This window comes from Myxocyprinus asiaticus, chromosome 18 (assembly GCF_019703515.2).
Source record: "Myxocyprinus asiaticus isolate MX2 ecotype Aquarium Trade chromosome 18, UBuf_Myxa_2, whole genome shotgun sequence".
Lineage (NCBI taxonomy): Eukaryota > Metazoa > Chordata > Actinopteri > Cypriniformes > Catostomidae > Myxocyprinus > Myxocyprinus asiaticus.
Window position 1 is genome coordinate 34,428,653 of NC_059361.1, and position 12,464 is coordinate 34,441,116.

General features: G+C 39.3%; 1 protein-coding gene across 7 annotated transcripts in view; it reads right to left on the reverse strand.

Annotated features, from left to right (window-relative positions):
• Window positions 1–1,277: 1,277 nt before the first annotated feature.
• The window catches only part of LOC127455742 (kinesin-like protein KIFC3), a 63,001-nt gene continuing 51,814 nt past the window's right edge, over window positions 1,278–12,464 (reverse strand). For 5 of the 7 annotated variants that reach the window (XM_051723837.1, XM_051723834.1, XM_051723838.1 and 2 more), the window contains 13 exons: window positions 10,430–10,577; window positions 10,203–10,333; window positions 9,997–10,108; window positions 8,929–9,110; window positions 8,737–8,841; window positions 8,425–8,555; window positions 7,009–7,132; window positions 6,726–6,855; window positions 6,174–6,403; window positions 5,381–5,533; window positions 3,946–4,072; window positions 3,589–3,635; window positions 1,278–2,318 (listed from right to left, as the gene is read on the reverse strand). In XM_051723837.1, the coding sequence (XP_051579797.1) occupies window positions 2,310–2,318; window positions 3,589–3,635; window positions 3,946–4,072; window positions 5,381–5,533; window positions 6,174–6,403; window positions 6,726–6,855; window positions 7,009–7,132; window positions 8,425–8,555; window positions 8,737–8,841; window positions 8,929–9,110; window positions 9,997–10,108; window positions 10,203–10,333; window positions 10,430–10,577 (1,629 nt within the window). In that variant the 3' untranslated portion in view covers window positions 1,278–2,309. The remainder of the gene's footprint in view (window positions 2,319–3,588; window positions 3,636–3,945; window positions 4,073–5,380; window positions 5,534–6,173; window positions 6,404–6,725; window positions 6,856–7,008; window positions 7,133–8,424; window positions 8,556–8,736; window positions 8,842–8,928; window positions 9,111–9,996; window positions 10,109–10,202; window positions 10,334–10,429; window positions 10,578–12,464) is intronic. The other 2 variants (XM_051723835.1, XM_051723836.1) reach the window with 2 other exon arrangements.

Consider the following 12,464-nt stretch of genomic DNA (forward strand, 5'->3'; position numbering starts at 1 on the left):
ATGTAATTATTCATATATGAAATTATCATTTTTACTAGATAGCTGATGTGTATTTGGAATTTGTAAGAAATTAATGATAGATACCTGTAATTAAATTCTGAACAAGAGTGAGTGATTATTGAAATTCTACTAGTGAAAATGATATCAAGAATTTTACTAGATAAAATTGCATTTTTGATATACACTGACCAACCACTTTATTAGGAACACCTGTACACCTACTTATGCGATTATCTAATCAGCCAATTGTGTGGCAGCAGTGCAGTGCTTAAAATCATGCAGATATGGTTCAGGAGCTTTAGTTAATGTTCACATCAACCATCAGAATGGGGAAAAAAATTTGATCTCAGTGATTTTGACCGTGGCATGATTGTTGGTGCCAGATGGGCTGGTTTGAGTATTTCTGTAACTGCTGATCTCCTGGGATTTTCACACACAACAGTCTCAAGTTTACTTAGAATGGTGCCAAAAATACAACAATTTCTGCAAATGGAAATGCCTTGTTGATGAGGTCAATGGAGAATGGCCAGATAACCACTCTGTACAACTGTAATGAGCAGAATAGCGTCTCAGAATGCACAACATTTCAAAACTTGAGGCAGATGGGTTACAACAGCAGAGGACTACGTCGCGCACTTTATTAGGACCATAGTGTTCCTAATAAAGTTCTCAGTGAGTGTAGAATGGGTATTTTCTTGATTAATTAACTTTTTTACTAGTCCAAACCTAATTACTGATACCAAAATTTTGCATTTTCACTAGTAGTAATTGCATTGCTGATAAAGAATTGGCATTTTAACTAGGACATTTTTTAAAATTATTATATCTATAATTCATATCCAGCACATGATTAAATGTCAAAAGAGCTTGCGATAAGCATTAGGCACTTTCAGATTTGAAAATTACCAGAGAAGAGAAACTTAACATTAGCAGTCCAACATGGACACTGCCAAAAATACAGTCAACAGCTATCACACATACTCATTTATCTTATCAGTACACTAAGGGACAGTTCAGACCAAATTAGTTATTTTGTTAAAAACGCAGGTGTTTCAAAATGTGTTTTTAACAGTTGAAGTTCTTTTTAACTTGACACAGCATCTAAAACAAACAAAAAAAAAAGGCGCTCACACAACACGCAAAAGAAAACAGTGAGACGCAGCAAAATGGTCAAAGACAAAAAAACATGTTGTTGTGAACAGCCCCAAAGACATTCAATTTCACCAAAACCAAAAGCTCTTAAAATGTGGAATGAGAGGAACAATTACTTCCAAAGGTTGGTTTTGGGCATTTATTAAAAACTGTAGAAAAAAAAAAAAAACTGCATACAAACATGCACCAATGTGAATACAAGCAAGCAAGACCCCAGAGCCACAAACAGTAGCTTTACTCTTACTTAGTGGTTTGTTCAAGTTCAAGACACTGAGAGATCGTACACTGAGGACGTACTGTAAGCTACTGAGGGTCATAAGGAATGCATTTATATTTACATAACTAGTCCGCTTCCTGTTTACAAGCAGAGCGACACATTGTCTGAGTTCAGCAAATGCTGTATACCATAATGATTTGACTTCACTGCACAAAAATTGCTAATGATTGTCCTAAAATTAATGAGAGCACATTGAGAGACATGCATGAATCAGGAAGACGGTCCAGGCTTTGAATGGCCTTCAAGTTTGTATATACAAAAAGAAAAAATGCTAATCAGAAACCAAACTTTGCATTATTTCTTATTGCCACCATTTAAAACACAATTTTCAAAGCTTATCAGTTGTGGAATTATGAATTGTTCTCATATGAAGAAACTGTAAAAGAAAAAAAAGATAAAACCCAAAAATTTATATGAAAAAAAAAAAAAGAATTAATATCTTGCTTAGACACACGAATATATACACACACACGTACATTCAAGCATTTATAAATCAATTCTGCATTTATGTAACATTAACACTAAAAATGACAGCTTAGACTAGACTAAAGTGCATTATTGCCCATAAATACTTTGCTGTAATGGAAGGGTCTTCTCATCCTGAGGCAGCAGGTGTTGAGAGGTCATTATCTTGAATCACATATGATCATCTTAAATCAAGTCAATCAATCAGATCAAAAGGAATGTCTCTTCAGTAGATGTCTGTTATCAAATTCCCAACCCTGATATGCCGGTTAAGTTCCCCCCTTCCCGTCAAGTATGAAATGCAGGTCTGTCATTGGTAGAATCATCAAGAAAGGAGCTGATTGGTCGAGAGGTTTGGAGGACAGACAACAGCTCTCTGTACTTCCACTTTGAGGTGTTTATCACGCTGTTAACTTCATTCGTCCTATTAACAACAAAAAAAGAAAGTGAGCAATGGAAATACAGTGTTTATACAGCACGCTCTTCCTATGGAAAAAAACAAAACAGATTCAACAATAGAAGAAACTAATTTAGCCTAAAAATTATATTTACTAGCTGATTGTGTCTTCTCCATATTATTTTTACACTCTTTTGCGGTATAGAAAGCTCTTTCCAAACAGTTCAGACACCAATGGAATTTAGTTTCGCCAAGTGCACATTGCAAGACTGACTCACAATTTCTTGATTTCGGCCAAGTTGTCAATATTTTGGTGCACACATAACACACCTTATTACAGACAAGGAGTGTCTATTCTAGTATACACGCTTTTGGTGATGAGTATGTGCTCCAAGTTGGCTATGATCTGGTGCTTTGTGTCGCAGAATTGCAACATTAAAAGGCGACAAGCTTGGAATGCCAAGTGACATTGCCAAGTGCATTAATTATCATGTTAATCATTCCTCCAATGACACACTGTCCTTTATATTCCTCCAATGAAACACTGTCCTTCTTCATATCTGCGACTGCTCTATGCTTACATGACAGTGAGATCACAGTTAAAACAAAAAACAAAACATACATTATCCTTTGCCACCACCACAGGGCAGCCTGGCCAAACAAAAGCAGAGCTGAGTGAACACCTAAAACACTCTTTTCGCCCTCTCTTTCTCTTTCACACACATTTAAAAGGATAGTTAACCCAAAAATGAAAATTCAGGCATCATTTACTCACATGTTGTTCTAAACCCATATTACTTTCTTCCATGGCACACAAAAGGAGATGCTAGGCACAATGGCCGCCTCAGTCACCATTCACTTTCATTGCATATTTTTTCTCCAAATAAAAGTGAATGGTGAACATTCTGCCTAAAATTATTTTATTTATGTGCGTGTTCCTTAAGAAGAAAGTCATACAGGTTTGAAACAAAATGAGGGTGAGTAAATAATGACAGAGGTTTCATATTTGGGTGAACTATCCCTATAACAAAGACAAACAGTGAATACAGTACATGGTTGCAAAGACCACAAACAACAGAGATATAAATCAAATTGACAAAAACAGTAACAAGGTACAAGGACAAAACAAAAACAAAATACAGCAACATTTATCTCGACATAAACACACTCACACGAAGCTTTCCAAGGTTAAAGGCGCAGTGTTAGATGGGTGGGCAGTGATCAGGTGAAACGTGGGGTACCATGCCATGCTGAGCGTTTTCATGCCAAGCAACCAACCACATAAAACCCCACCTACCTGCCCACCGTCCCCAGCCAATGGGCTGCTTCTGTCTACCTGTCTATCTGTAAACCAACCAATTACAGGGTCTCAATGCAAACCAGGATTTGGTGTTCCCTGCACATACTGTGACCTGTTCTGAATGAATGTGCCAATTGCTAAATATGCTACATATATTAAGCGTGTGGTTATGAAATGGCAGCTTACAAATGTACAATATTTTTTTATTAACTGAAAAAGTTCTAATAGAATTTTATATAAGCAGGTATTTCTCAGTGACAGTAAATTTAGATCTGTTGTGGGAAATGCTGTTAAAACAATTCTGCATTGTTGGCTTTAAAGTGAAACAAAGTGGGTATTTCGCTCTCTCCTCACCTGTGGAGAGCTGGCTTTGGGACCTCCGCCGGGTGCTGGGGGTTTTAGAGGCAGAGGAGAGGGTCGAACCTGCACTACTAGCCCTTGAGATGGGGAGAGGGACAGGGGTCACAGGAGGAGAGTCCAGCTACAGCATGAAAGACAGACGATTTATATTTAGTTTTAATGTGACACACTCTCACTCAAACAAATCGCATACAAAAATGAGAAAAGGAAAGTTTGTTGTTGGATTTAAAGCCTTGTCTGAAAGTATGGTAAGAAGGTGAAAATTGGATGGATGGGCGGGCAAATGGATGGGTGTGCCAATGGATGGATAGATGGATGGATATGTGGACGGATGGACAAACGGATAAGTGCGTGGATGGGTGGGTGTGCCAAAGGATGGATGGATAGATAGGTGGGCGGATGGTTAGGTGGGTGGATGGATGGGTGGACAGATGGATGTGCAGGCGGATGGGAGGGTCAATGGTTGGTTGGATGGATAGGTGAGCGGATGGATGGTGGATGGATAGCTGGGCTGATGGATGGATAGGTGGGCGGATGGCCGAATGGATGGATGGATTCATAATGGGTGGATGGATGGATTCATATGTGGGTGGATGGATAAGTGTGTGGATTAATAGATGGATGGTGAATGGATAGATGGGGGGATGGATGGATGGGTGTGTGGGCGGGCGGAATGACGGAAGGGTGGATGGGTGGCCGAATGGATGGATGGATTCATATGTGGGTGGATGGATGGTGGATGAATAAGTGTGTGGATGGATAGATGGGGGGATGGATGGGTGGCCGAATAGATGGATGGATTCATAGGTGGGTGGATGGATAAGTAGGCGGATGGTTAGATGGATGGTGGATGGATGGGCGGGCGAATAAGTGTTTAGTTGGATGGATAAGTGGGTGTTTGGTTGGTTGCGTTGAAGACAGCATAGCCTGTAGGATTGTGCAGAGTTTGATGGACTTAGTTTGAAAGATCTAGGCTGAATTACAGTCAGAAATTTACATTTATTTGGAATTATTTGAGATTTGTAATCTTCTGCTATGGGAAACTTCTAGTCTAATCAGTTAGAATATACATAGCAACCCAAGACAGAGCAGCCTGAAAGTCTGTGCCAAGTTCGGCATACATCTCTTTAAAGCTCCAGGAAGAATTAAATTACAGTTTAAAATTGGTCTTGTGTTGGGGCTTTTGAAAAAAACTTTATCCCAGGAATGTACGAAAACAGTATGCTGGCTTTGCCAAGCCAAAATTATGAAAACAAAAGGGGACAAATGAATAGAGAGCATATTATGGACCACTGCAGCTTGTATTAACAGACGAAAAGCTGTGGGTGAAAGACTTACAGGCATTTTAAGAGGGGACTGATGATTCAGTTTTTAAAGGCATCATGGTTTTCACACATGAGCACAGATTATGTACGTGTGTGTGATGTACCTCCACGCTGTCGTGAGTAGGTGAGGAAGATGTTGAGGAGTTCTCTGCTTGACGTCGTGAGGAAGATGAGGAGCCGATCTCAACAGTCCGAACACGCTGAGCAAACTTCAAAGAGCACACTGACTCACTGACATTACTTTCTAGAGGAGACACCTAAAATAGAGAAGACAATCGGTGAATACACATCACTTCAAACATTGATAGAACAGAACGGCAGAAGACACATGATGCATTTAAATTTGGTATTGTGACTTATTTCCAAGATAAACAAAAAGTTCAGCAGCAATTAATGCATTAGGATCTGATTGGATCATGAAAAGTTGATGATACTGTTGGAAATAATTTTTCCCTGCTCATGAGGCCTTGGTTTCCCAATCAGAAACGTTGTTTCAGAAGCAGAGAAAGGTTATACAAACATAGAACTTTTTTTCATTTTTAGAATAATGTGGGCTAATGAATTATGCACAATACGACCAGGAATGTGTATTATTAAAAAAGTAAATGAGGTCAATTTAAGCTGTGTTCTCCCATTAATCCATGAAAGAGGCTAAAGTTATTTAGTATTTGTGGTGATTAGCATACAACAACAGGAGAGCGTGTGCACAAAACAGCTTAAAATACCTCGCTTGTATATCCTGAACAAAATAGTTTTCCCCATATATCTATTAAAAATGTGTCAAGCTTTCAAGTAAGCCTCTTCATACTCTGAACATAATTATTACCATTTAAACCTTTTTATATGACTTCATTAAACTTAGTCCAGTTAGTGTTCAGCACTTTAAGAAGCTCACACCTGCACCATCATGAGGGTCTTGCTGTCTCCACTGAGCGAGTCCTGCAGCAGGTACGTGAGGCGAGAGTTCCGGAAGGGCACATGTGAGTGTTTGGAGCGCAGGGCATTGATGACATCACCAAGAGCAGACAGTGATTTGTTGATGCACTGAGCTTCACGCAGACGGCTGCCCTCAGCACCAGATTTGGCAATCCGCTCAGACCCAGCCAGGTCCACAAGATTCAGCTTACCTAAAAAAAAAACACAGAGACAAAGTGAATCAAGAGTAAACAACTCAAGGGAATCGTAAACCATTTTGTACAGTTGGTAAATGTAGAGTGTTGAAATTACATCTCATTTTTGTTAAAGAAATACTAGAGTACATTAGCGTTTCTGTAAATGAACTGTGTGTGGGTGTGTGTACAGAATTGGCTTTAGTTTGGAGATAAAACTGTCCCCAAAAGTGAGCTAAGTTTGACAAAACCTTCCTTTGGGGGAATTCAGAGACATGCTCAATTGGAAGACTATGGCATGTTCCCATTTAAATTGCTCAGTAGATGCAAGTGTGTGTACCTGAGGAACGGTGGCCTGTTGAAGAGTTGAAACCCGCTACTGTGACGATAAGGAGGGCGTGAGAACGAGAGCTGTGCTCATTCAGATTAGTGCACGCTGTCGCTCTGTTCATGTGACCCAGGTCAAACACCTGCAGGGTTCAAAGGTCAATGGTTACAAACAAAACAAGTGATTAAACATAAAATGGTCTCTGATTTGATAGTCCTTGCTTTGGATTAACAATAGAGGTCACAATACTGACCTTAAAGGCTTTCTTTCTGATTTGGATGGCATGAACTCTCACCTTGTTAATGTCCTCCACACTTTCCACTGTGAACTCAGTGAGTCCTGGCACATACAGTTGTCCACTGCCATCTGGACACATCTTGATATCAAGTTTCTCATTTGGATTATCACCCAAAAGATTTCTGTGGGAATCGAAGACAAATAAATGCAACCAAACATTTGCAGAATTTAGAAGCACTGCACCTACTTTGCTGCAATCAACAATGTCAAACTAGATTTGTAAATTTTCTGATGAAAACATAAGTGGTGCTTGTCCATACTTGAGCACATTTTAGCTCATTCTCAGTGGCTGTTTACTGCCTGAAATCAAGAAAGCCAAACCCTCTGAAATTCTGGTCTCTAGTCCATTTAGGAACATCCTTTTATTGACTTGAATAAATTTGAATTTGAAGCAATCTGTAGGTGTTTGCATTATGTTATGTTTCTCAGCAAACTTGCTGCCCATCCATGCAGCCATCCATGGACAGAGCAGGGAGAGCAGCGAATCAAATTCAATACTTAAGGTTAGGGATTTGAAAAAAAGTAAAAGTAAAGCTCGCCATAGCAAACATCACAAACTATGCAAATAAAGCATTATGTAAAAACTAAAAATCTGGGACACAGTTTAATATTAAAAGCACGTTGAGTGCTCTGCTTTCAGTATAATATATAATCTCTTTCTATTGCAGAACTCAAACAGATGTGCAGAGGTTATGCAATAGTGCAGGACAAAGAAAAGGAATGTGATGGTGGGGATAGAAGTGTGATGTGTGAACTATTCTGTTTATGTCTTACAGATGGCCTGAGTGATTTTAAATCTAATCAGTTTTTTACATAACTGCTGAAAAGCAGTCTATGACACGCTAAATCTAAATGCAAAGATATCAAGCAAAAAAATAGGACAACACACATCCATAAAATCACAGTGACGCAGGGACACTGGAAAAATTACATAGTGCTGAATCTACCTTTGTCTGCAGTAAAGTGCCAACAGGGCTTACACACTATCTGCCTTCTACAGTGCTACCTGAAACACTCTAGAACATCATCATCATCATCATGATTTTACTTCCTGCTGCTATTTTCTTGAAGACCCCATGAAATCAGAATGAGATGTTCGTGGCTTTTAGTCCATGTCAAGTGTTGAGGTAATCTGTATGGTAGTCTAAGGTTCCCTCTGCCGGGAAAATGGACCAAAAATGTTTGATGACTCATTTTGCACTACACAGATTTTTGTCCAACCATCTGCGCTCTACAATGACAAAGTCTCTACCACTAATTACATCATGGTTCGTGGGTATGACACAAAAATAAAACGTCATGCCCAAACTTTCTGTTTCAGTAGTACTTATGTCACCACAGGAAATAAATCTGCGCTCGTTAAACCATTTAACGGGGTCTTTAACTGCCTACAGTAGGTGTGTGGTTTTCTCACCGAAGTGTCTCATTGTAGATTTCCACCATGCTGACGGTGATCTTATAGTCCCAGTCAGGCTTCTTCTCGGTCACTTCAGAGAAGAGCAGCCGCAGAGCACGCTGGTTGATGCCAGGGTTCTCAGGGACGCCCTACACCACACACAGAAACATGAGTGTCTTTGTATGCTGATGCACTACATTTTCCAGCAAACAAACTCATGCAACTGGCAGCACAATTGTAACAACTGGATGTTGCAAACATTTCAGCCTTTTAAAACACAGGGATCCGACATTTAGAGGCAATGAGAATGAATTGATATCTTTGATATACCTCCATAGTGTAGGTCTTTCCAGAGCCTGTTTGTCCATAGGCAAAGATGCATATATTAAAGCCATCAATACAGGACGTGACCAGAGACTGCACTTCCTGGAACACCTGTCCAATCAGAAAAGGGAAAACTGTGAGGTAATAATTAAAACAGGAAGTACACTAATATGACCAACAGAAATCTTGAGCACGAACCTCCTCCTGAGTAGCCTGAGGGGGAAAGACTTTGTCAAGTTCAAAGGACATGAGCTTGCCCTTATTGGACAGGTAGAGAACAGCATCATTATCAGGGTCAAAGGTCACTAGGTTTTTGGTGTCAGCAGCATCTGTTTCTCCAGGGCATATGGGGCGTACTCGGCACAACACACGAATGTTGCCTGAAAAACAACAAATTGCATTGAAAGTAAAAAAAAATATGGCTGTGTAAACAGCTGCATTATAGAATGTAGTGACTAATTTTACAGTATTGACTCAAACCAGACTTTAACATTTTCTAAAGGAAATGTAAGTGGTGCTTGTCTGTGCAAAATTCACCGCCTCAATGTCAGGGTGTAGCTATGTGGTAGCTAAGGTGTTCTGAGTGGTTGTTAGCATGTTACTACATGGGTTGCTTACTGGCCCAAGTTCAAAGAGCCCACCACAAGTATTTATATTTTGGTCCCTAGGTATGGCTTGGGTCACTCCTTCAATTACTATGTTTACATGGACACCAGAAAGTGGCGTATTGTGAGAAAGCGTCTTATAGCGAGAAAGCAGCGTTCCGGTTTACATGCACTGTATAAGCGGCGTACACTTTACTCCTGTATACATGCGGCACGGTCAGTAAGCAGTTTTCTCCACAGCAATGTAATTTCCCTGCATCGCTTGTGTATAGAACAAACATGGGATCCGAGGAAGACTTCGCTTTTTTATTCTCCGTTGCTTCGCTTTATTTCTATAGAGTTGTTGCTGTGTTTGTTTCCTTAACTTTCCATCACAACCTGCAGCATAACTGCAGTGCAATAGTGGGGTTTTCCTCTTATGTTAAACACTGGGATTCCCCCAATGTACGAGCGCATATACGCAAACGTGAGGGACAGTCAATATTTTACATTGGTGTGTATAAATGGGTAAAGGTTATAGTATATGTGCTTTTCCCACTGTACTCTCAGAAATGTTGAATTCTTTCCACTTTGTTGATGTTGTTGGGCTCCATCCTATGATGTTTGTTATCTGGTTGGTTCACGCATATGCACACTCTTCAAAAATGCTGTGTGGTCTCACCTTTGAGGCGCACCAGTTCATTGTGGCATTTCTTCCTCAGGTTCATCTCTCTCTTGTATTTTCGCAGCAATTCTTGGTTTGCACTGCTCACCTCTCCAATCACCTGACAGATCTACAATAATACACAACAGCCCTCTTAGCATGTGTGCTTTGGTCAGGCTCTATATGTATTTGGAGGTGTTTCCGTTGGTTTGTTTTCATCTCACCTCCTGCTTTGCCTCTGCAATGGCTTTCTCCAGCATGTAAGGGAAGTCCTGCACCTGTCTCTTCAGGCAGTTGTAGTCACAGGTGAGGGTTCTCAGGGCCGGCTGCAGGGTCAGGAGGTTCATCCGCACTCCTGCACACACACACACACACAGGATTAGATACAAACAGGCATTCACATTCATATATACAGTATACATGTACACTGTACAGACACGAGCAGTCTCACCTGCTAGGTTCTCATGAACGGCCTTCATCTCACTCTCTGCTCTGATGAACGCTTCCTCGATCACTCTGTTCTTCTCCTCCTCTAGACTCTGCATCTCTGCCTCCAGATGACCCTGAGCTTTCTCCATCTCACCCTCATACACCAGGATCTAACACACAGATATATAAAGCTATGTGTACAGACTCGTAACAAATCTGACCCTGTGGTCAACTAGAGACTTACTGTCAATGAATGCATTTACATGCAAAATCTTGCATCAATTATGCTTCATAAGCAGACAATTTGTCAGGTCATTTAAATGCCCTCTGTTTTTTTTGGCGGGGAAATGTCATAACTGGAAATTTCAATGAATGTCTTGCGTTGTTCTTGCAAGTTTTTGTAATGATCCAGTTTTTTTCTAGTTTATGTACATGTACTGTAAATGCACAGATCATAAAAAAATCATACATATGTGACAAACCAGGTTTATCCACTGACAAACCAGTTAACCCAACATCTCAAAAGACAAAATAGTTACAAATAAACAAACATTGACCTAAACTCAAAACCCAATGCTAAATAATCACTAAGACAGGTATGCACATTACAACATTAGAAATGAACACAGAGACATCTTTCCTAAAGCAGGGTCTGCTTTCTGTCTTAACATTTGATTTCCTGTGAGCAAAACCTCCAAAATTAGTCTACATAACTAAAAAAAATCATTTTCAGAAATTTTATTTTGAGTAAAAAGCTTTTAAAATGACATATTGCTTGTCAGAATAAATTATTAATTTGATTGTAAAAACATTAATTTTACACAGCTGCCCAGCTATGCAGTGAGAAGGCACTAAATGTTAACAATTAATATTTTAAATAATGCCAATTTAATTAAACTCTGATGCCTTGTTAATTATATAAAAATACATTTGTTGTAATGACCACAACTTAAAAAGAGCCCAATATTTGGATGCTGTCTACAGCCAACCAGTATTGATAAATTGTTAGACTGACAGTGATGCACTCAGTTAAGTGAAAGGAGAACGCAAAATGAATTGGTTCCTGGGAAGGGCCTTGGGTGGGGGAAAAATTGGTCTGGATCTACACATGAAGGGCAGCTGGAGTCACAAACAATCCTGTATCCACAATCCACAATGCAGTACACAACGGGGGTCATGTCGACTATTTCACAGTAGATTATGGCAGTGATTCCCAACCAGGGGTATGTAGGCAGGTTCCAGGAGGTACGTTAAAAGATTTGGATTTTGCTTTGTTTAACCTATGAAGTGCTTTGACCTCTGTTTTTGTTTTTAATGTTTAATTAGAGGCTTATTCCATGAATGCCATTTTTTTATTTTATGACAAAGCAGCTATAATGAACAAACATTTATTGTTCATTTGACTTGTGTTATTATTACTGTATACTGTATTAGGCATAGTCAAAAGCGTAAAATAAACACTGAACTGAGATGACCGGATTATTTCCAATTTGTATGATAAACGTTATAATTCCCAGACATGTTGGCCAACACCAAAATTTCTTAGCGGAAACTATGACATATAACACACTGTCTACCAAAATAACCTAAACAATGAAAAAAATAAAATTATAAAATTGTTTGTACTAAGCTAAAAGTTCCCCTGTATAATTAACAGCATTAATTATTGTGTTCAAATTGTGAGTTTCACGGCTTATATGGCCTGGTTTCGTTTTTGTTGTTGTTGATGAATAAACATTATAACCGGCAACTTCCTCTTTTAATTTTGTACATCAGGGATATTACAACATTAATGATAACGCTAAATGATATTTAGCCTTTGGTTACATCTTGTGTTGTGTCAACGAAGTGGTACTTGAGCATTACTGATGGTGCTGTGAGGGTACTTCAGGCAAAAAAAAAAAAAAAAAAGGTTGGGAAACACCGGATTATTGGGTCACACTTTGGCAATTAAAAGCAATTAAAAGCAATGACCCTTGGGGATAGTGAGCTAGTAACTCTGCAAAGTTTCAGGGTTTCAAAGGTCAAAAATGAGCATTAGCAAGCATGAACCACTG